Source organism: Meleagris gallopavo, chromosome 24 (genome assembly GCF_000146605.3).
Source record: "Meleagris gallopavo isolate NT-WF06-2002-E0010 breed Aviagen turkey brand Nicholas breeding stock chromosome 24, Turkey_5.1, whole genome shotgun sequence".
In the NCBI taxonomy this organism is placed as follows: Eukaryota; Metazoa; Chordata; class Aves; order Galliformes; family Phasianidae; genus Meleagris; species Meleagris gallopavo.
The window spans coordinates 957717-982264 of NC_015034.2; the positions used below are offsets into that span (position 1 = coordinate 957717).

Below are 24548 nucleotides of genomic sequence, written 5' to 3' on the forward strand. Positions count from 1 at the left end.
AGAGCTGCTATACAAGAATACGTACCAGACAAGCTAAAGCCAGACTGGTGCAGGTTCCTCACGGGTGGGGCTTGCTGTTTGGCAGGAGATGTTTTAGCGGAAGATGCAGGAGTGACCGTCTTCGGCGTCACCGACACTTCGCAGACCGGCCCATCATAGAGACCTCGAGGCACACCGCGCAGCTCGGCCAGCTGCAACACACAGCAGCGGGGAGCTTTAGGGTCAGACAGCCTTCAGAACGGCCCTAAGCAGCTGGCCAGATGTTGCTAAGCCAAAGATGCGTATTTCAAGATTCATCTCTACGAAGAGGATTTGAAAGCAAACAGGATCTTCCTTTCCCTTCCTTCTGGTCCCCTTTCCTTTTCCCCTTCATTTTCTCCTTCCTTTCCCCTTTCTTTTCCCCTTCCTTTTATGACCTCAGCCAACCTGCTGTTGTATTAAATGCTCCTGGCCACTCTAAGGAGCTTATTGCTCCTGCCCCAGAAGGAAACCACGCTGCTGCAGAGCAGAGCTGCACGAACAGAAGCCAGGGCAACTTCACTTCTTCAGCTTCAGAGCTTTACATTGGGTTAAACATAATTATTCCAGCTGAGATACTGCCCAATTGGATTTATAGGTCAAACATACATTTCTGCAGGAGGGCAGAACACAACAGAATCTACAGATCTCTTCTCCCCAGTGCTGAATTATCTGTGTTTGTAATTCTGGTAACTTGTAATTCATTCAACAGAGTAATTAAGGAAAAATCTGCAAGGGATGAGCAGATTGCCTACGGTCAGCAAACCAAAACAGCTCTGGTTTTGTCCAGGAGAGGGCAATACTTCAGACTCTGAAACATCTCAGAAACCCGACTTTGTCTGGAAATAAACTTCTCAAATCCCCTGCAGTTCATTTGCAACTGATTTTAGCACCAGCTTTTCACCAACTAAAGGCATATCAGAAGGCAGTCTGTTTCGAATGGGTGCATTTTAGCCTCTTAAAAATAGAAATGTTCCCACTTTTAAGCAGTCGTGGGCTGTGCCTGTGACTCACCAGTCACCAGACAAGAGCATCTGATTGTACCTGACAGAAGGGAAAGGAGCATCTTTAGCAACAAACCAGAATGCTAAACTGTTGCTGGAAGATTTGATGCATAACTGCTATCAATATCAGCACGTTCTGTTGGCAATCTGCAGATTGACTCAAATCCAATGCACACAGCTCTCACTCTGCCCAGGGGTCTCTAAGATAGCAAAGAATCACAGAGCAAAAGGAACAAAATTTGCAGAAAACCCAATCTGAAGTCAAAGTAGTGACTCAAGTGAACAGCAGAAATGAAAGAGGAATGAGCTACACGTGGCTTCTATCCAGGCAACGTTCCCTCTTGCAGAGTGCATGCATTGAGCCAGGGACAGCCTCTGCTTTCCACCCACTTCAACTGGGGAGTTCCGTGGGACAGCTGCTTGCACTCACCCTGCTCCTTGCTTTGATGCGCTTGTAAACGAAGTCAGGGAATGGTTTCCTGGGGATATACCGCCCAGATCCCTCCGTTACGTGGAGATTCCCATCCTCCAGCACGATCTTCCCTTGGCTGATAACCACCAGGGGAGACCCACGGCACTCCATGCCTTCGAAGATATTGTACTCCAGAGACTAGAACAGACAAAGAGACAGCGTGAGGCAAACATTCACACCAGCAAAGCCCAGCAACCAACGGTCATGCTCATTCCTCAAGGCCTGGAAGCAGTGCCAATAGCATTTACCTCAGCTGTGCACACAGTGCTTCAACAGAATTCGTTTTAAATGAGAGCACTTTCAAGCACACCTGGTTGAGATGGACGTCAGCACGTGCCTTCTCTGCACTGCATGGGATTTAAGAGCCAAATTAAGTTTTATCTGAGTTTCATATTAAAAATGATGGTTATTCTCAAAGACTGTACTTGGAGCCAGAGTTTTGGTTGATGGGTCAGGGACCAGGACAATCTTTTTACTCTAATGGGATTGCTCATCTTCAACTAATAGGATTTGAAACATCACACCATGGAAAAAAAGAGAAGTTTTAAAGGAATCGCTGGTAGATGTCCCACCCAAGAAGGGTCCTGGAAGGAGATGCACTACAACCAGGCTATTTGGGGACTCTTACTCAGGCAGCCAGCTCTGAAAGGAATCCAAGTCTTTTTCACTGAGTTAATGATGGAGTTGAACCTTGAAGTGTGTTATAAGTATGGGTAGGCCTGAGTGCAGATTTACAATTAGCTAGAATGGTGGTTAAACCGACAGCAAACCGGTTCCAGTATGAAAAAAGTTGTGGTGGCAAAGGAGGAGGCTTGGTTAGAAACTTACGAGTTAGGCTGTTCCAAGAACAACACCATCTCCCCCTCCAGCTCCTAACGTTTCCCTGCCAGACAGTGGCAACAGCAGTGTGAATTCTTGGAAAATGTTTGCATGTTGCTCTAGCATTAAAAAATGTAACAATCATCCGATGCCACATAATCAGTATGTCTCCTTGTGTCGTGGCAACGGCTCTGCCCGACTTTCAAAGGGCTTTTGTTTTATCCTTGTGATTTAAATAGGATGCCTTGACTCTATGGGCATCGCTCCTCTACATTTCTTCTTTCGCAGTGTGTGAGATGCACTGCAGGAGTTGCAGTGGGGATCTGCAGTCTCCAGCCCACAGACCATTTCTGAGGAGTGGCCTCGAGATCATACAGTCATGGAATCATTAAGGTTGGAAAAGACCATGAAGATCATCTGTGTCTGGTGGTCCTTCAGCCTAGCCCAGATAAATGGCAAAATGAGGAGGTGATGAGCGGTTGGTCCTGATTGTGCTGGAGAACATCTGCAAAAGATACCTGAATTTTGTGTTAGGAAATGTCGAAGGCTCCACTTCCTAAAAACAACACCCATTAAAATGCAGTGGCTGTCAAATATTCAATCCAGCAAGCTCCTTCCAGCTCTCAGAGCTCGTCAGCTCCCATATGCACAGACTCAGGTTTAGACCACTAAATCCAGCACTCTGTACGTGAGCAAGTCTTCTCTCTTCAGACTGAATGTGATGAGTCTGGAAGAACTCAAAAGCAACCAAACTTCTGAGTCTGGACGCCTGTGTTGGACGTTACGCACAGGTAAAATGAATCCAGGTCATCTGTGCCCAATTCTGACACAGAGTTAAGTCACAGGAAAGCAAACCAAACCTTTAAAAAAAAAAAAAAAAAAAAAGGCTTCTTTGTGAATGTGCCCAGGGATCCAAGTGTGGAAGAAAATTTTGCTCCTTCAGCTCCGGAGTGAATGAAAGCATTCATGGAAAAAAGAACAAGGAGTTTTTTTCCATGGAAACATTCCATAGGTTCATCGCCAGCAGTGAAACAAGTTGTCAACAAATGCAAACAGGGGTTGCTTTCTCTGAGACAGAGCTAAAATGTCACAGGGAGACTCCAACCGGTACTTTGTGCGGGGACAGTGCTGCCACTGCGTGCAGGCTGGGATGGTTCTAGCACTGCAGGAGCCAGGTGTGAGGTCTGGGACACTGCTGTGGGCCACAAACCTCCACCAGTGCCACCATAAAGAGACAGGGGAAGGGCTGCTTGGTTTGGGAGCTGCCCTGTGCCTCTGTGCCAGCTAATGTTGGGATGAGCATCAGGAAAATCATGTCTGGCTCCACACGTGTTTCCCCTATGGCTTCACTCAGCTAATGGTCCCTGCCATGGTTCTTCGCAACTTCCCTCATCCTCATGGATATTCACCAAGTTCAGGGCCTCCACCACAACACTAACCCTGCTTCTCCATGCTCCCAAGGTGCAGGACATCTGCATCAAAGCCTGAATGCTGCCAGAAGCCTGCAGCAATCAGGGACAGATTAGTGCTCAATGTAAATCCACTCAGACTCACTGACCTGGATCACATCTCCAGAAAAGGTGTCTGGAGTTGATGTGCTTCACTGGGAAAGGCACAATCCTCATTCCCAGTGCTGCTGAGCCAAAAGGTCATCAGTGACACATTGTGATGAGTGGCCTTTTGGTGTTTTAAAAGATTCAAAGAGCCAGATCCACACGTCCAACACTCAGAAGCTCTTTGCTTTGAGAGGAATATCTGGGTGTTCATGTGATTTCAGCTTTGGACTCACACAGCTGAGCTGTACTGGGTGTAAGACCACAAAGGGCTTGGGGCAAAGGCTTAAAGAAAAATAAATTAAGTTTAAAAGCCCTCAGTTGTCACAGGCTCTGGTTCCTATCAGCACAGTCTGAAGGAGAGAGAACAAAACATGCAGGAGAAATCACATCATAGAAAACATCCTTACTATGTTGTGGGTCTTGGCAGAGATTGTCTTGACGCAGTCAGGATCCCAGATAACCAAATCAGCATCAGAGCCCACAGCGATGCGGCCCTTCCGTGGGTACAGGTTAAAGATTTTAGCTGCATTTGTGCTGGTCACAGCCACAAACTGGTTCTCATCCATCTTGCCAGTCACCTGCGGAGAGGTGGAAGGAGGCGCAGCATTAACCAGGGTGGGAGCACTATGGAAACCAGCCCCAGGGCTCACAAGAGCTCCTTCTCCAGCCATAATACAACCAGTCCGTGACGTGTGACATACCACAGCCTTGTCCCAGATGATGGACATCCTCTCCTCGGTCCCGTTGGTTCCCTCAGGGATCAGGGTAAAGTTGTCCTTCCCAACAGCTTTCTGAGCAGTGTTGAAGGTGCAGTGGGCACTGCCAGTAACTTGGAGGTCTCCGCTGGAAAAAGATACCAGCAGATGGGTTTTGTGTTGTCACAGCCTTTTGCTAGCTGGCATGATGAGACACATCTTGTAATGAACACAAAGAGCTCTACTCACCAGGACAGCAGTGAGTTGAGGAAATCAGGAGTGGTTGGGTCAGGACTCAGTGGTGGGGAAGTGACAAAAGCGGCCGCCTTCGCCCAATTCTTGCTCCAATAATGAGATCCATCAGTGCCCAAGCTGGCTGTGATGGGCTCCCCGTACACCACAGTGCCTACAAGACAGGAATACAGGCAAACCCACTGTAACTGCTGAGCAACGTGCATCTCTAACCTGGCTTCCAGGAGCAAAGCCTCTTTCTGGAAATGAATGTTTCCAAACCTTTACACTCCTGAGTTTATTATAAAGATATTGCTACAGATAAAAGCATGGAGCAGCAAAAGATGCCTGCAGTATTTTTATAAACATACATGCAATTGAGATCTAACAAGGCTGGGTTTATTGCAGCAGGCTCTGTGCGCAGATCAGATAAGAGAAAACTCGTGTTAGAAAAGCTTACAGCCTAAAGAGAAAGCACATCACTGAGAGGAAGCATCAGTGTTTCTGGTTCCTGAATGCAGCTCAGGAAAACTAATTCCCCCAGTGGTTCATGGTAAATCCGTGGCAGAACCAGGAAATGAAATCAGATCTTCTGACTCTCTGTCCAGTGCATTAACCACCAGTGCACCCCTCCTCTTCATTAACATTTCTGGAACCACATGAAGGAAGAGCTGATCCGTAAGGCCACGATTCTTTGCACGTTGGAATACAGCAGCACATCTGCACGCCAACCAGATGCAAGGCACTGCGACTTCAAAAGCAGCACAGGCTGCAGCCCCGTGGGTCTGCTCACCAAATGAAACCCTCCCAAAACCCCTGCAAAGTGCCTGTCCATCTGGCTTCTGGGTCCAGACACCCCGTGCATTCACAGCAGCCTGCAGAGGATGTGGCTCAGTCAGAACCAAGGCAACCCAAGAACGGGTCAGCAGGGTCTTGCACAGCTCACCATGCAAATACAGCCTTCCACCATACTGTCCATATCTCTGAATGGGAAAGAGTGTATCAGCTGAGGCTGAACAATGCACGAAGTGCCTTCGTGCTGCTTCCAGAACCCAGTGACACCAGAGGAGTAGGATCAGTGAGATCAGAGGGGATCCACCAGCAAAGGAAGGGGCTGCCTGACATCGCCTGCCCCTATTTGGGTTATGAAACCAGAACAAGGCAAAAAACACACGCTGCCTATTAATGGGAGGCCTGTTGTGGGCCAGAACATTGGGAGGATTGTTCTGCAGAGAATGAGCTCCAAGATCTGCCAGCGATGGAGTCTGCGGGGAATCTCCTCCATACAAATGCCACTGGGAGCATCTGGCTTTAAATAACAGCCCCTCTTTTCCATCTAGCCAATCAGTTCTGTTCTGTTTTTGCTTTGGATAGTCCTCAGCTATGTTTCCTCTGTTGCTTGGGAGGGCAAGGATGATGTGTGTGGCCCTCCTGGGCTATCCAGCTGGGTAATTGCACAGCATTTAAATTGAATTATTTGAATAAAGGAGCAGAGAATGGCGTGCCATTTATACCCCTAATTCTCCTTATAAGGAGAAAATGCAATCCAGAGTCGGCTTCCCTGGCCTATAGGATTAAGTTGCACAGACACATCAAGTTGTTTTTTGGGGGTAATGCAACGTGCAGCCACTTTGCCATGTCAACACATCTTCTCATTTCAGTGTGATCTCCACTACAATGGAGCTAGGGGAGGAAAGTTCATTCAAAACAGCTTGAACTGCTTCCACATCATGAACAGAGAGAGATGCCTTGGAGCTCAGTCCCCTTACCAGCTCTAATCTCTCTGAACAGGAATCATGAGATCAAAACACTCCTGAGCTAATACACACACACACACACACACACACACAAGCCTGTTTGCTGCAGTAGGAAATCAGCTCCTCGAGCACCAAGCACCCAGATGGAAAGTGATGTCATCTGTGTATCTGTTCAGGCTTACTGAGACTGCATACAATTAAACACAACCCTTCCAAGGAAAGGAGGGGAACCATCATCCCTCGTGCTTACTCACCCACCCAGAACCACTTTAAATAGAAAAGAAGGGTTTAGTTACAGAAGAAGGGAGACAGGCGCTCACTGCGCTCTGCAGCCTTTGCTTCTTGGGGGCAAGGCAGCATGGACAGGACCTGGAGGAGCTCCTGCACCACTCAGAGCAGTACAGCTCCCTCATGGACCTCACCATGAGAAGCAGCCCTCGAGGTCTGGGTCCTTCCTGCAGCATCCTTAGAGGCAACAGGAACTCCAGCCAACCCCAAACTACCAATCCCAATTCCTGCTTGGATGCCAGGCTGTGAGCTACAGCACCAGGAGCGTCTATTTCACAAGCAAAGAGCTGGAACTGGTAACCACATCAGCTACTCCAACCAAAACCAAGAGGGCCCACGAGTCACAGAGCTCCATCAGGACTCCTGGCATCGCTTCTGACCCCAGAAGCAGCTCAGCAGGAAGCAGTAAGGGAAGAGCACAGGACTGGAGAGAGGACACAGCTTGCTGTCTCCATGGAGATTTGTCAAGCAGGGAATTACTCTGTGATGGCACATGGCTCAGTGTAGTGGGATGGGTGCGAAGAGGCTGAACAGAAAAAACAGCTTCTGGCACTGATAACGATCCCTGAATACTTCTCTGCAGGAGATGAGACAGAAGCAGCTGCTTGGGACCTTTTGAACAACAGCCTGGACAGTAACACTGGAAAAAGAAACTCCTCCTGTAGGGTTGAAGCTTATGTTGGCAAGGATTTGCACGGAATGAGCTAATAGGTTGCTTCCATCCAAGGGTAATAACTTACCCTTTTTCCTGGCTTGAGCAATGACTTCAGCAGCGCTTTTGCTCATCACCTTGGTGATATAGAGAGGGCAGTTGGTTTGGTTGGCGATGGTGATTGCCCGGTTCACAGCTTCTGCCTCCACCTGAGAAACAAAATCAGCAAATCAGCAACATCCCTGTGTGACAGCATAACCCATCCTCCTCGTAGGGGAAATCAGGGTGTGCAGGAGTGAGGTGAGCTCTCACCTCTCCAAACCTGAGCCAGAAAAATGTACCATGTAATCAGGATAATTAAGATGGCATCAAGCTACACTCCCCTCTCATTACTCCCTTTCCTCCCAGGCTGCTTCTGAATTTCTCTGCAAGCAGGCTAAGTCCTAAAGCAGCCCCCCAGGTGCTTGGGGTCAGTATGGTTAAGCCCCTCCTTTAACCTAAGCAAAAATAAGCAACTAAATGTTAGCTCAGCAGAACTATTCGTGTTCCAGCCCACACGGAAGAGAGATGCTGTAGCCACATATTCTGGTAAGCCACATTTGCAAGCAAGCCTTCTAAATTGTACCCTCCACTACGATATCTGGCTTGGGATCTGACAGAGCAGTGAACCACCCCATAAATCAACTACTTTGATACTCGTAGGGAGAGCCTGAGCAAGGCTGAGGCACTACATGCTAGCTGCTCTTAGAATGAATGCAATCAGGAGTTTCCCAAGTCACATATCCCAATCAAAGCAGTCCAGCTGACAAACTTAATGAGAGGAATTCTCATAGTGCCTACTACTATGAAGAGCTGCAATGCCATGGACATCTTCCATGCAAAAAAAAGGAAAACCCACAGCAACCAGGCACCTGACTTCCAAAAGGAACCCCCCAGGGCTGGCACACGCTCAGCACTCTGGAGATCAGCTCTGCAGTGCTTTGTGTCAGAAGCAGCCCCAGAAGCAGAACGCAGCAGCTCTGGGCCATGCACTGAAAGGAGCACCTGAAATAAAGGAGCTGGCAGCTGAATTTGGCACAAGGATGCCCAAACAGCTCCCCAAACCCAGCAGGGTTAGAGGGCCACGGCCCAGGCCTGTCGTCACTGCAGGGCTGCTGACAACCTTCCCTAGAGAGTGCTGCTGCCAGAACAGGGACATGTCTGCCCCAAAAGGGATAGGCTGCAAGGAAGGCTATTTTCTCTTTAAGGTTCCACAGTTAGCAGCAGGAAAAGGGAGGCTGAAAGAAAGAGCAAAGAAAAGCGTGATTGTCCATCCTGAGAAGCAAAGAGCAACGCCAGATGGGCTGATGTTCCCAATGGCACCAGTTTGCAGGCACACGCACTGCTCCTCCGCTGCAGCACTCACATTTCCACCCCATGCTTCAGTTTCCTCACTTGCAAACAGGGATAAAACAACGCCCAGCTCCGCAGCTCTGACCAAAACGCCTCCAAGCAGCTGCTGAGCAGGAAGAGGATCATTTCTGCCCAGAAGAAAACGAGGCTGCTGAATTCCTGCCTTGTGCCCAGATGCTATGGTGACAGGCACATAACAATAACCCAGCGACTAGTCCAAAGGGGAATGTTTGCAATTACCAGCATGCATCAGAAGCCCAAACACAGCAGTTCTCCTGAAAAAAAAAAAGAAAAGAAAAGAAAGAAAAAAGAAGACAGACATTTCCTGGAGCGTTCGGGCTTTCGGCGTTCTTGTGGCTGAAACAGAAACAGCAAAAAAAGTGATGGATGGCTCTGAGAAGTCATCACAGAACGATCCGCTCTGTGAGGCTGGGAGCTACAGAAAGTGACGGGCGATGCTGCCTCGGGACGGGGTGGCTTTGTGAAGGATGGGACCGAAGGCTGGCTGTGACACCAGAGCCAGCAGCAAAATGCAAGGCTCCATTCGTGCCTCCTGCCCAACCTGCAGGCTCACAGGGGGCGCAGGACATGGCCTCGATCAGCCAACGTAAACAGCGCTGCGTGCTTTGAAAAACACAACAGGGAAAAAGGAGGGGAGGGAACCAGATGACATCGTTTCCTGCTCTGTTTCCTACGACTTTGAAGGAGGAGAATGTGGGCTGAGGGCTTCCACCCTGCGCAGACGGCACAGCTGAGCTCAGAGCTGCCCAGCTGCTGGGCCGTGTGTCCTGGGGCAGCCCTCCTCACCCCACCACCACCAACACACTCCTGCACAGTGCAGGAGCAGACGGAGCACCAAACCCGAGCCAGGGGAGCACACGGTTCATGCTTTGAAGCTCCTGCTCTGCTAATGATGGTCTTTGAAGCAGCCAGACGAGACCGGGCTAATTTGATGAGATAGGAGCAGCCTTTCCTAAGTCCACAGCAGCTACGGGGTGCTCCACAGATGAGCCCTTAAGTGTCGAGTCGGCATCTGTTCCCGCTCTCCTGATGCAAGGCAAGAAATATGTCCCATTGAAAAAAATGCAGGAGTGGGTGGAAGGCTCGGTGTGTGAGCTCACAACTTCCAGGAAGCAAGAATCCCAGCTCCTGAGGCCAAGCAGCTCTGCAAGGGCTCAGCCCAAGCTGAGAGCGTTCCCTTCACTCTGCCTGCAGCAGTTGAATGATTTATGTTCCTACTGAAACGCCTCTGGATGCTGCTTGTCTGAACCAAGGGGAGGAAACAGGGAGCGTGAGGGCACGTGCAGATGATCTCACACATCCAGCTTCCAGCAGGACCACATCTGGCAGACAGCACAGCCCCGTTATCTTGGGGGAACAGAGATAACTTATGGTGTATAAGTACACAGATGGACATCCCAAACCTCAAATGCCGTGGTAAGGTACTGAGCTCAGAGATACAGAAAGAAAGGAAATGAAGGACTGAAAGGGCAACTTGAAAGAATGTGAAGAGCAGGAAAGAACTCACAAGGACTTAGAGAGAGGGAGATAAATGGGATTAGGGTGCTCAACCCCAGAGAAGATGAGGGGTGAGGTGTGCAGAGGTGCTTGCCTAGGACCTGAAACTCAGCTCCCCTCTCTGGTACACATTTTCTGTGCCTTCAGTACATCCTTTGGGTCCCTTGTGGTAAAAAAATCCACCATCTGTACAACATGTATAACAATCAAATACAACAGAAGATACAAGTGTCTAAAACAGTGTCACTCTGCTTTAGACACCTTATGTGAAAACATCTTCCCAGACCCTCTCCAATAACCTACAGAAAGAGATGGGCATTTCCAGAGGGTGAATTAAACCTTAGGGTGGAAGAATTGTTCCCTGAAAGCACTCCTCTCTCCAGCAGAAAAGCTGAGGGGGGTTCCTCAATTTCTCATAAGTACCCACTGTAGTTAAGGCAGCAGTTAGAAGGGAGCAGTTACTGATTATTTAGTAGGAGTTAGTCCCTAGAAGAGTCCTTGTCTCCTCCCTTATCCCACACAGCAATACTGCTTATAGCCTGGATGAAATCCTGCTTCTGGCTACATCCATCCCAATGGGAGCCTCCCAATGGTAAAGGTAAAGGCATCCTCACCTCTTCAGGTCTGCTCAACACGTGCCCTTCAGGGCCTGTGATTCCCAGCTCCAGGATCCTTTGCTGCTCCTAAGGCAGATTAAAAAAAAGAGCAGAAAAAACAAGATTTAAAGCAACGTGCATTATTCTTGCAGCAAACACAGCTGTTTGAAAGAGGGACAAGCGAGATCCTGAGCATCTGTCCCAGTTAATGGTCACATGGGGCTTTGCATGAGGGCCTTAGAACCAGAGTTCTGTCCAATATGCACTGCTGAGAATAACCAGAGCTCTACAACAGCCCAGCTGATTTGCTCACAGGAGCTCGGGGAAGCCTTGTATATTAATTTGCTTCACAATGGGCTCATAGTCCCCTCAGCTTTCACTGCTCATTCACATCTATAAAATGGTCTCTCTACGATGTCAAAAAACAGCATCTCATGGAAACATCATCCAGCGACTGCAGGCAGCTGGGCTCAAGGACTCAGGTGGTCTTCTCCACACCGAGACAATGCAGAAACCCTTTACGATGCCACATGCAAGAGGCACAACGTGTAAAACGAGCTGCAGATCAGATTACATCCAATTAGCAACACTCCCTTTTTGTGGCTATTTCAAGGATTCCAAGTGTCAGCATCCCAGGTACTACACGAAGTTGTTTTCTTTCCCTGTTATTGCAAAGCATTTTTCTGCATGCAGTAGCAGCCACAGCCAGGCACAGTCTTTCAGTTATGGCCAGAAAGGCAGGGATGGCCAACAGCTGCCCCAGAAACCTGACTTATCCCTGACAATGAAGGGAATGACATTCAATGCACAGCTGCGTTGTGCTTTTAAGTGGCTCAGAGATATCCTGGTTGCAAAGAAGGATGTTGAGTTTAAACCTCTCCCAGCAGTTTGAAGCTGATAATCCACAGAATAAACAGAACATACCTCGGCAATGATGTCACCATTCTCAGCATGCACTTGAGCTGTGGCACCAATATCCCGGATAACGCTCAGGACCTCATAGATCTGAAAGAGGGAGAATACACATAACAATATACACCAGGTCTGTGGTCTACAGCTGTACATTTGACCTCCTTCAGCATACAGAATTTGTCAGAATGGAGGAGAGAGGGGCGTGATTTCCCACTCTGCAATGAGTTTGAGAGGGCTCAGGTTGACCAACCCACAACTGATGCCTGCTCTGTTAATGGCCGCTCATTAAAATGCTCAGCAGAGTCATTAGAGGTAACTGTCATCCACCACTGCCTCCCACACGGTTCCCAATGACTCCCAGGCATTCCTCTCCTCCCTCCACATTTAGAAATATAAACTATCCATCTCAGCTCAATTAGCTGTGCTCAGATGGATCCGCTGGAAGGGCAAACAGGAGGGCAGTTCCTTTCGAAGGTCCCAGTGGTTCCAACACAACAGCCCCAAACCCACTTTCCGGACCAGGATGTGTTTGTAAACTGAAACTCATGCCAGGGATCTCATTGTCCTGCCCTGTATTGATGCAGAAAGCAGCAATTTATAAAACTGCCACTGCTTCCACATGAAAGGAGTTGGGATAAACCCTCAAAATGAATTTTACCATTGCTGCCCCTTAGCCAAGACTTGAAAGAATTCTTCGAGGCAGAGCTCTGGGTACTGTTACAAACCTCAGGTACTGTTACACATACAAAGATAGAAACCAGAAGAATGCTATCTACAAATATAGTGAATTAAACCCTGATAGAGACTGATGCACTGATCCTTCCTACCTGGGAGTCAGACAGCTGGAAGCGGTCTTTGAAAGCCATGTAAACCAGGAAGGAGTTCACACCTAGAAGAGAGCGATGGAACTGTGTTTAGCATACAGACTGCAGGCACAGATAAGGCTCAGGACAGAAAAAAGACATCCCACTCCATCAGCCCCTTATCAAGCAGTAATTATAGATACAGAAATTACTTTAACCTGCTGTGAAATGCATGCACGTGATATATGTGCTCTCTTAGCAAATTGGTGTGAAGGCAGTGAAACTACAAGCAGGATGGAAAACGACTCAAGCTTAAGGATGAAATGTCATGGAAATCACAGAGGGGAAAAGCCTGTGAGGTTGCTTAATTCAGCTCTTCCGACCCTGATTCTTCCTTTGTTTCACATCTGAAGCGATCACCCACCTGCACTCACGACACAGAGCACTTGATTCTCAAGCTGATGGGTTTCCACTGAACAAAGGTGCTCCTCTGCATGGCAGCAGCCAAAGGCTCACCTCTGTACATCAGTGCTCCCCACATCAGTGGGACAAGATAACAACAGGGCCTGATGTCGTGAGGATGTAAGGATAAAGCACATCTGAAAAGCCAGTCTTCAAACATAGGAGGCAATTCTGAAGAATAAGGAGGGGAAAGGCTTCCCTCAGCTCTCTCTAACTGCACGTACCGTGATCTTTAACCAGAGCTTCCATCTCCTCCTGGACACCTTTGTGCCACTCGGTGATGTCCACGTGCAGGGAGTAATCGCAGCAGGATTTGCTGTCTGCCCATTCTCGCCACTGGTCAAACGCAGTCAGCAAACTGGTCCCCGGCTCAGGAACAACATGATCAACTGGGAAAGACAACAAAAACACCAGTAAGCTGCTGCAAAACCGAACCATCCCTTTTACCCCTTAGGATATGAGCTGGTTTTTACTCCACATCCCCAACAAGAGGCAGTGCAAAGTGAAGAACAAGCAGGACCAACAGCCTGTCCTGAACGCAGACACAGCCCCGCTGCCCACGCCATCCCTTCGGTCTGATTTCAGCCCAGCACATTGGGTCTAACAGCACCAGGGCTCATAGGCAGCTATGGCATATTCCACCAGTCCTACAGAACCGCCTCAAAAGGTAACTGAGGGGATTTGGTAACGATGCCTCCAGTTTCTGAGGTGTGTAAAGGCTGTACAAAGGCAAGAGGATTACCCAAACCAACCCTATTTCCTGCAAAGTTACCCACTCCCTCTCTGCCTTTTACATGACAGCTAGCAGACAGCTGTTCAAATATTTGCTTTTTTCCAAAAGGCCATGCCTGCCCCTCAGGGCACTGCTCTGGTTTGCAAGGGAAGGATGTGACGTGCAGCTCTTTGTACCACTGGCACAACTTGCACCTCTGGGGGCTGAAGGGTTCAGGACCAGGAGGGCTCTATCTGCTCATGAGGATACAGGCTTCTGCCCATTAAAGAAATCTGTGCTACGGGTGAAAGCTCTGACATTTGCTTGGCATCAGCTCACGGATGTCGTTTTCATCACCTCTGGGAAAATGAAGCCAAACTCAGCTGACAAACAGTCCTGCTGTTGGAAAAACCATCCGATTTCTCCTCCACCAGCTCCTCCTCTCCAATGGTCAGAACCCTTCCACGAGCTTCCAGACTGAATTGTTTCCTGGCCACTCTGCAGCCCACTGTCACTCTGCCAAAGTTAATCTTCAGCTTAAACAGTGCGAACAACAAGGAGAAAAATAACATTCCCTCTGCATTACCAAAGGGACATGGAGAAAACCCAGGTTTGCAGACATGGCCCAGTCTTAACACAAGAGCTGTCTTCCTCAGCCTGCTAACTAATTAAAAAGCCAAAAAATCCCCTTTAATCTCAATGGCACCACAGTCATAAATCCATCTCTGCTCAGATGAAAGGTGCTGTAAAAGTGCTTTCAGCCCCCAGACAACACGTGGCCTATGGACATTAGGGAATTCTGCCTGAGGGCAGCAAGGGTTAACACTATGGTCTCTGCACCCAACAGAGTCCCTAGGACTGACTCTGGTGTTTAGGATCAGAGCTTTACTTTATCACCATCCCATTCCTTGCACTGCCCAAGTATGACTATATGACTAATGGGAGTGCAGGGAGGGGGGAAAGGGACCGGATCTCTGACAAAGTCAGACTACAGCTGGTTATAATAAGGATAAGGGATGGGGGTAATAGGGCACGCGTGCATGAAAGTCAGCTCTGTGGATTTGGGATGCGCCACATGGAAGCTGTACCACCAGCACATCCTGTAGCAGCTCCCTGGGGCTCACTGGCAGCCATACAACCCACTGGCCCCATCCAAACACACTGCTTTGCTTCCATCGCAGCTCCCTGCCAGGCAAATGCTACCAGTGATCCACTTGGTTACATCCACGTGGAAGGACCCAGCAAGAGGCAGGCTCAGGTGTGCAAGGTAACCACCAGCCTCCCCGAAACTGGGATCAAACAGCTCCAAAGAGATCTGGGGAAGCAGCACAGTGCTGCTCTGCAGCCACATCTGACCTGCAGCACAGGGGAAAGAGCTGCATTCGTAGAGTCACAAAGGCTGGGAAACCACGAAGATCACCGAGTCCAACCATCACCCACCTGTGCTGCTGCAGAGGCAGCAGATGCTGCACAGAAGGCACAAGAAACACGGACGTAAGGCCCAAGTTCCAGTCTAGAGCTAATTCAGGCACGCACACTGCTTCTCAATTTTATCTCCTCTCATTACTCCACTGCAAGATCACGTCCTGCATTCCTCCATGCTAGGGCTTGGGGCTTAGTTCTTGTTTGGTTGTGTTTTAGTTAAAACATAATAGCTAGAGCCCAAACAAGCAAGAATGAGCCCAGGTCCCTTCAAGGAGAAGAGTTAAGACTGGTTCTTTGCCTGCTGTTAAATCAACCAAGTATTGCAGCTACTTCTGCTTACTGGGCACGGGTAGGGATTGCCCTCACACAGCTCAGAGCTCCTTCCAGCCCTCGGGCAGAGCTCAGACTGCAACAAAAAGCTTTTTCTTTACGGTCCCCTTGCAGAGAGCAGCACAGAGCAGCAAATGAAAGCTCCATCTGCCCCGTTCCCACAGCCCCGAGCTTCCTGAGATGACCCCCGGGTAGCAGCACGGACGCGAGGTCTCCTGACCCAGCGGAGCACACAGTGGGGGTTTGCCATGTGAAAAGCAGAGAGCTTTGCCCTCAGTGAGCGCTGCTCCCCAGGGAACCCCCCCAGCTCACTGTCGTGCCTGCAGGACGCGTTCAAGGCAAACTGTTGCAATGCACTGCAGTCACCCCTTTGCTCTCCAGACCACTGCAACCTTCATCTCGCCTTGCTTCCAAGCCCAGATGTTTTCTTCCTGCTGTACAAATGATGTCAGCTGCTGAGTACCGAGGAGGAAGCTGCCAACTCACTTCGAGCTCAAAGCATGCACCAAAAAAGAAACAAAAGGAAGAAGAAAAGGCAGAAAAGGAAAGATCGTTTCAGTATCACTTCATTAATGCCGAAACCTCGAGGAGGAACTGCAGAGCTGAGGTCCTCAGAGCAGCTCCCTGCATGGCACTGAACTTCAGCTCCAATCCTCCTTGCTTCTCAGTGGCAAAGCCGGGGTTTGGATTGCAGTGGTTTCTCAGCTCAGAGCAGAAAACATTCGGTAGATTTATCTTTTACCCTTCTGGGACACAGAATCCAAACTGCAAGAGGCTGTAAAGCAAGCTGGTCTGCATCAGGAAAGCAACTGCTCCACAGGAAGAAAACAAAAAGATGATGTATTTTACAAATCATCTCATTTTTCTCTTGATAAGAAACCGATGGGATTCCAGCATTACTGGACAGTTTATTTGTCTTTTTCTCAGACAAAGCAAAAGTTCACCGCCCTTTGGAATGCAGTGGGATTTGAGCACCTGTGCACCCACATGCCATCATCAAACAGCCTTTAATTACCCCTTTGATGTGCTGGGTTTTGCTCTCCCCCCATAACACTGTTTATGAGGTGCATCTGTGCTTACTTCCACCTCTTTGGGCTCCCACCCACTCACCACCCATGGCTGTTCTCTGCCCCTCTCCTGATCCTTTGCTCCCCTCCTTGGGCAGATTAATCAGCTCAAGATTAAAAGCAGACAATAAGCCAAAGTGAGACAACAGCACTAACCACTGTGAGCTTATCCGTGTGGCTCCCACGTCCAGGGCTGGCGTTCAGCCACATGAAACATCGTGTATCCTACCATCCCATAAGGCTGAATGCTGCAGAGAAGAGTTAACACTCAGCGTTAAGTCGAAGGGGAAGGAGAAAACGTAGAGGCACCGATTTAAAGGAAACTCTGAGTCGCAGAATGGTTTGAGTTGGAAGGGACCCTTAAAGGCCATCTGCTCCAACTCCCTGTAGTGCACAGGGACACCCACAGGTGCTCAGAGCTCCATCCAGGCTGACCCTGGGTGTCTCCAGGGATGGGGCATCCACCATCTCTCGGGGCATACTGGTTTCCTCCTCCCACTGGAGCTTTCCCAAAGCAGGGGCTGCCTGCAGCTCTCCCCCAGCAGCACCCAGTTGGAGAACAGAAGTAATGGGCAGATGGGATCACGGGCCACTTCACCAACAGCCTACAGGATGCTCTGGGACTGACAGACATCACTTCAAAGAGCTCTCTGGCACCTGAAGATCTCAAAAAAAATGCAGGTTAAGAACTCAGCTTAAGAGAAACAATTGCTTTTCTAGACCTCAGTGGCACAGCTGAATGCAGCCCTGCGTTGGAAACACAACGTTATTTGCTGGATGGATGCCCTGATGGGTGGGGATTAATGGGTTTTATGGCTTCCTGGTATTGTGGCATGTTCTGATTTTTTTTCTTTTCTTTACATCCTGCCTCATTTGAGCAGGGCTTGGCTCACTGACTGCTCTTCCTGGAGTTTCTATTAATAGTTTTTTGCTTCCAGCTTTGCCCTCTAAAGCCTTTTTTCAACCTGTTTAATTATGTGACATCTAAAGCATGCACAAAACTCTTCCTCCATCTTCAGCTAATGAATGCCACTACCAGGAAAGAGAAAAACTATTCGATATGGACAATATAAAACTGAATTAGGCCAAAAAAATTGGATATGTCATACAACCACGTGTGCAGGGTTCCATTCACTGTTATAAACTGCAGTTGCATGCATTATTTCAGGCAATGACCCGCACAGAATGCACCTATTGTGTAAGACCAGTTTATAAGGTGTAAATCCTCAATATTTAACTGTTAGCAGTCAGGTTTTAAATAGCAGCTTGATTACTACAAACACATCTGCCTTTTTAATACTACTTAATCCTCGTAGCCACTGTGTGTGATCAAATCTGGTGTATTTATTGAGTTGTATGTACTGTTGGAAGGCATTTTATGGAAGGGTTGTAATTAAATTCAGCCCTGGTAATTGCAGAGCTCCCTGGAACGAGGACTGGAGCTGCTGCTGCAGCAGTGCTCTCCTGGCACTGGGGTGGACTGGGAGAGATGCTGTGGAAGCGAATGGGATGCAGTCAATACACACAAAGGGGAAGTCAGGCCCCTGACCAACCCAAGAGAAGATTATGCCATAATCTCCACGCCGTAATCAGAGACCATTATAACCAAGGTCAAGGCAACGTGCCTTGTCCAGTGACAGCGCTGTTCTAAAGCCAACTCTCAGCTACAGGACAGAGACCTCAGCATGTCTTCTGAGCTCCAAAATCCCCAATCAAGCGACCTGGAAGTGCCTCACATCCCCTACATTCCCATTACAGACAGTTCTTCCCCTAGAACACACTCCAGGGTGTGTTTATTCCATCTAGAAGGAGGAAGGATCGCTACCAGCTCACCTTTAAGGTCCCTGCTTCACCTACCTGTCGTACCCAAGCTGATGCATTGCCCATAGAAAGACAGTGAGGATATAAACAAAGAAACCGCTTAACAGCTCACAATGAGATTCAGTTTGCATAGCTGGGGGTCCTATCCCCAAATTATGCTTTTTGAAGCACAGAAGGGATCATCCCGAGGAGTAACAGCTCTCTGCACCCATGGCACAGCCCATGCTAACACAAACACGCCGAGGTCATTCGCTTGGAAGCATCTGCTGGACCAACAGAGGGAAAGGCAGAGTCAGTGACACCACGGGTTGTTTTCTGTCAGTCTTGGTGCAGTTTATTAGGCTCCATGCAGAGAAAGTCAGGAACTGGACAGGACTCAGAAGGACTGGATATATCCAGGCTGGTGACATTTTCAGACTGCAATGTTCTGTTACTCCCCTGCTGATGTCACGTAGATATTTCCCTTGTCTTTTCAGCCGTCTGATCAGATCCAAAATATGATTAATAATGTCTTCTGGACACAAGTTTAAGGAACAGCAGGCTGTATGTCCAAACAATAATTACTAACCCCAATTCCACAGTCGGAATGACTGCATCTTTAGTTCCTTACAGAGCAGGTTTACTGCACACCCAGGTCATGGTAAAGGAGCAGGGGAGCCAAGTTCAGATGAGATATTCCAATGATTCCAAAACTTACACCCGACTGTAGGCACACTCCACACTTGAAGCCCAACACTTCAAAGGCAAATTGGCCCGAATGCTTTGTGGAATGGGACTGAGCAAAATGCTGCTGTGGAGCTCAGGTCAAGGCAACGCACAACCACAACAACAAATGCAACCACAACAGCACCCAGGGGCAAAAGTGTGATCAGAAAGAAGCGGACACGCTGTCCCTCTCAGGTCAGCAGAGCTATGCCCTGCCCAGCAGGCTTTTTCCACTGGTTGGGAAGCTGGAACAGCTCTGGGTCTGCACTGCTGTCCCCAGCATCATGCTCTGGCTCTCTGCCTTCTTTCATTGCCCATCACTGCCTCACGGGAGCACAGAGATGAAGAGGAGCACAGTTGTAAATGGGAATTTTTGCAGCGAGGCTCCTCCAACCCACACTAATGGCAGAAGCTTGCACAGACGAGGCTCTGTCTTTTGTTTCCACCACGGACCAAACCTTTACAGCCATCTCTCACATTCGTGACTTCAGTTTCTTTGCTGGTAGCAAACAGATCCAGAGCTGCAGGGCGGCTTTATGGGACATTTCCCCATTCTATCCAGCTGCCGTTTCCCCCTTCTTTAGGGTGTCTGCACAGCAAACTGCTCCACAAACTAACAGGAGCAAACACTGATCTTGGAGCCACTGCCAAATTCTACGTGACAGAAGAGCATCTATGGATTTTCCAGCTCCAACGATTTCACCAAACTACTCTGCTTCATGGTGGGCAAAGAGCCTCCATGCAAAGAGCCTCCATCCATCAGTCTGAGAAGTCATCTGAACCCCATCAGGGGCTGAACTCATCCCTTCGGACACTGCTACAGATCCTGAAAAACTCCATCTGAAATAAATAAAACTCTTGGAAAGGGATGGATCAGTTCCCATGCCCCGAGCTGGGAAGAATCCTAAAAGGACACGTTTATGGGGTGAGATGTTGTAACTGCTGGGTTACTCTACCTCTTGCCGTGCAATTATTTGGGAATTTCCCCCCTTCCTCCTCTTTGTGCTGTGTAACAGCATGGGATGGTTCTCACAGAGCTCCTCCACCAGCTCCTGCTGCCCATAGGCTGCACCAGGGGATGGCATTCATGTGTAAACCACCACAGAGACCCCCAAAAACACACAGACAGCACACATGGAACTGCTTTCAGGAAAAGAGCAATCTGCTGAAAATATGTCCAGGAAGGGGAACTTGCAATAGCACAGCCCTTTTGGATGGGCTTTGAAAATTCACCGTCAGGTTCCCCATTTGCATCAAACCCAACGGTTCCTCCCACTGCTTAAAACAGGGAATTCAGAAGCACGGAGAAATTAAACGATGTGCCCATTGGCAGCACCAACAGCGTTGTACCAAAGGAAGAAAAGAGAGTTCCCAGCAGCCATAACTCCTCAGTGCCCATTGCTGCATTCCTTCCCATTGCGCACGGCTGCCACGGCAGAGAGATGCACACCCAGCCCCAGCAGCCAGCAAGCAAAGCATGATTAGATTATACCAGACAGGGGGGCTAATTGGTATTCCTCTAACACTTCTTCTCAGCAGAAAGATTAAAAAGGTCCCGTTTCTAAGAAACAGAGGGGATCCCTGAACTGAAGGCACAGTGGCTGAGAGATGGAAAAGGGCTCTGCTGACTCAGGGCACCAAATTCCACTGCGCCCACGCGAGAAATAACGTGTTTTGTTCTGCCATCCTTTCTTTCAGGCATCATTTGCTTCCTTCCCCTGACAAGCAAAGCTAATTCCCAGTGTGGAAAGCTAAAGTTCCTGTCTGACAAGGATGATTTCTGCTGAGTCAAGCTCACAAGAGGGCAAAAGAAGCCAAAGAAGGCCAGCAGGAAGGCAGCAACCCATGCAGAGCCAACCGTGCCAAAGGAAGGGCTGGAGGCACCATTTCCTGCTGCTTTTATGACCTTGTCTTAATCACCCTCAAGTTGAGACAGGCTATCTAGCAAGATTTGATACGTGCCCTGAAAACCCATCACAGACAGCGCTGATGGAGGTGGGTTTTTGTTGTTTGGGTTTTTTTGATAGGTTTTTTTGTTGTTTTTTCAGACTGCTTTTCAGTCTCCAGTAGACAAGCTTTAGACAATGATCATCTGCTCAGGCAGCTGAGGACCCAGCTCAAACTTGGCAGCACACAAGAGGCACTGTCAAGTGACACCCATTAGCTCCATCCTTCTGTGTGTCATCCGTAAGGCATGGGACTTGGGGCTGAGAGCAGTGGGCACATGAAAGGAAGGGAAGCATTTAAAAGCAGCTTTTCAAAGAAAAGAACGTGGACTTCATGCAGCGGGAAAGCAGTACAGCCATCCCGACCACTACATGGAATAAGAGGGATTAAGTGCTATTGCATAAACATACAACGCTGGTTACTTCTCTTGAGCGAGAGCCAAATCCCTCTTTTCAGATGCATGGAAAAATGTAGGTCAGTTCCATCTGCAGGAAGACGGCTGCACTGTCAGCGCTGTGGACATTTCAGCACTCATTTGTGCACAGCTACATTGGATGCGCTGGAGTATCCAGGCTGCAGCACGTGCAGGACAGCCTGCAGCCACTCCTTCCTCCTCATGGAACAAAACAAACAGTGCTAGGGCCTCTGTCAGAAATCGGGGCTGCCAAGGATGCAGGAGACCAGAGAGAAGGCAGGCACGGTGCGCAGAGCAGCTCTGGAAAAGACAGAAGATGGGAAAATACGGGAAATCTACTTACAGGCAAGCTGTGCTGAACAGCAGTGGCTCACAGGACTCCATCCCCAAGCTGCTGATGCTCTAAGAAAGGAAGATGGCTCAGCCAACAGATAGGGCCACTGGGCAGGGCCAGCAAGTACGGCCATCAGCCAGGGACCACCAGCTCCTGCACAACCTCAGGCAAAGCAGCACAGCTCTTAATTGTTCTCTGCAGCAGCAGCAAAGATGCTACAATCACTGCAGCCCAAAGGGAATCCAGCGCACAGAACAACGCACAACGTGAGCAGCTGCTTCCTTCTGTGCTAACTGGCAAGAGACATCAAGGACTTGGCAGATTGGCTCCAGAGAGACCTCTTAGCAAATCCCAGCAGAACAACAGGCACAATCCCACCCAGCAGAAAGCAAAGAGGGGACAGCAGGAAGCACGGGCAGCAGGGCAGGCTGTCAGCCCATGGGCACCACGATGCCTAATGGCCTTAGAGGGGCTTAAAGCCAGAGCAGTGCAGCAGCCCACAGGGGACTGCCCATCCCTGCATGCTGACGGACTTTCTCATGAATGATTTTAAGCCTGGTCTGAATGAAAGCACCAAACACATCAGCAGGGAGCTGGAGGGCAACAAAGCAAGTGAGGTTAAGCATGAATTGGGGCAGAGCCCAAGGAGCAGGAGGGTATAAAAGGCACTGAGAACTGGAGAGAGGAGAGAAACGGCCGGAGGAACTTTGTACTCCTGTGTGGTCACATCATTATCTTAATACCAGCATCCAAGGGAAGCCTCTCCCCATACAAACATCCAACTTTCAAACAAGTGGATGTTTCCATTACATTTCTAGAGAATTAAACATTTCTCTGCTGCAGAACTGCCAGCAGCTGCTGGAGGTGAAGCAGGCATGCACCGCTGCCTGGCATGGCTGTCCCTCCCTGCACAGTTCCTCTTTATCTTTGCTTCTGGGTGCAAAAAGGAACAAAATTCAGGCTGGTCTCTGTACAACAGTGCAATGCACGCACACACTGCCATAGGTTCCCCATCCATTGCAGGGGGGTGGACTAAACGACCTGTAAGGGTCTCTTCCAACCCAAACCATTCTGTGATCGGGTGAGGTGCCGCAGCTCTGTGGCCACTGCCCTTGGACTCAATTGCTTGATTTATGCTCTGTGCACGACTGCTGGGTCACCTCCCTCCCTGTTTGCATCCTTTTCCTTTCCCCACCATCCAGACTCTTCCTCTCTACCAGGACAGGACTCCCTCACAGCAACCCAGCAACCACACACGTAGGTGATCCCCACGTGCGGATCCAACATCACACCGTGCCAGCCTGCCATTGCCCCAGAGCGCTGCCTGGCCCTTCCTTCAGCCCCTCTCCAACCTCCCTCTATTACACCTGCATTTCTGAAGCCCAAAAACTGAGAGGTGAGGCACCACACTAGGTTGGGATCGCCCTTCTAAGCAGATGAACTTTGAGATGGGGAGCCCTCAGGATGACCCAGGAGCTGTGAAGTCACCCTGCCTGCACTGCTGAGTGGAGCCCAGCAGCCAGCACTCTCCTGAAGAGCCCTGCCATCCTGCTCCAGCCTCCCTGTAACAGCAGGATAAAGCATTAAGAAGCAGAGTGCATTCCATTCAAAGTTCCCCTTCGTATTCTGAACCTCCCCAGATACAAAGCTCATATCCCAAGTGCATATTCTCCATGTTATTAGGATAACTGCTAGTCAAGTTCAAAAGGCAGCTGGCTCCCAAGTCACCAAGCCAAACAGAGCTATAATTTCTCCTCACTGTAATTTCTCCCTATGATTATAACAGCGGTTGACTGAGTCAACACAGGCAATGTCAGCAAGCAGTTGGACTCAAAGACTGCAGATACCCAGGAAGAAGCAGCGTTGGGGAGGATGAAACGTGTGTGGGAGCTGCCCTGGATGGACATTCAACAGGCCAGAGGATCGGGGAGCCAATAAATACACACAGCTTAGCTTTGTCCTTTCTGCAGGGTAAGAAGCAGAGAGGGGAAATCCTGCCTCTGCTGAAGTCAGGGGGAGTCAGACCGTGGGTGTCGAAGGGGATTTCACCCATCACAACTAACAAGCAAGCACACGATCACAGGGCTTTAAGAGACCACCCTGCTCTTAATTTCTCCAGCAGCTCCAGCGAATGCCAGAGGGCATCAGCCTCTCTCAGGCCGAGACAAAGGGTGCTCACAAATGCCATCTTGAGCTCAACATAAACTCCATAGGCTACACAGGTGAGAAAAACACTCGCAAAGGACAACTTCAGCTGAGCCCTTTTCCCAAACTCCAGAGGATCTTTCCACATAACATGGAATCATTATGGCTGGAAAGACCTCTGAGACCACCACGCCCACCCCACAGCGCCCACTGACCTCCAGTGCCACATCTCCATAGAACAGCTCCCAGACGATGGCCCCAGCACCCCTGGGCAGCTGTGCCACTGCATCACTGCTCTTTCAGAGAACAAATTGTCCCTAATACCCAACCTGGCACAACTTAATGCCACCCTCCCCTGTCCTACTGAATACAGGAATAGGGGGAGCTCAGGGAAGCTGGACGAGCTACAGCCCCATACAGCCTCCTCTTCCAAAATCAGCTGCGGATCATCCTGGAATCCTTCTCCCCTCAA

At 49.2% G+C, this 24548-nt stretch overlaps 1 protein-coding gene across 2 annotated transcripts in view; it reads right to left on the reverse strand.

The window, feature by feature from the left end:
• Window positions 1-24548, reverse strand: part of LOC100538959 (dihydropyrimidinase-related protein 2) — a 32041-nt gene that overhangs the window by 3447 nt on the left and 4046 nt on the right. For both annotated transcript variants that reach the window (XR_795885.3, XM_010723070.3), the window contains exons 3-12: window positions 13400-13564; window positions 12738-12799; window positions 11923-12003; window positions 11017-11085; window positions 7581-7701; window positions 4814-4970; window positions 4571-4712; window positions 4277-4447; window positions 1453-1632; window positions 26-191 (exon numbers count right to left, since the gene is read on the reverse strand). Coding sequence is in view for 1 of the 2 variants with exons in the window: in XM_010723070.3 (XP_010721372.1) it covers window positions 26-191; window positions 1453-1632; window positions 4277-4447; window positions 4571-4712; window positions 4814-4970; window positions 7581-7701; window positions 11017-11085; window positions 11923-12003; window positions 12738-12799; window positions 13400-13564 (1314 nt within the window). In the remaining variant the exon portion in view is untranslated. The remainder of the gene's footprint in view (window positions 1-25; window positions 192-1452; window positions 1633-4276; window positions 4448-4570; window positions 4713-4813; window positions 4971-7580; window positions 7702-11016; window positions 11086-11922; window positions 12004-12737; window positions 12800-13399; window positions 13565-24548) is intronic.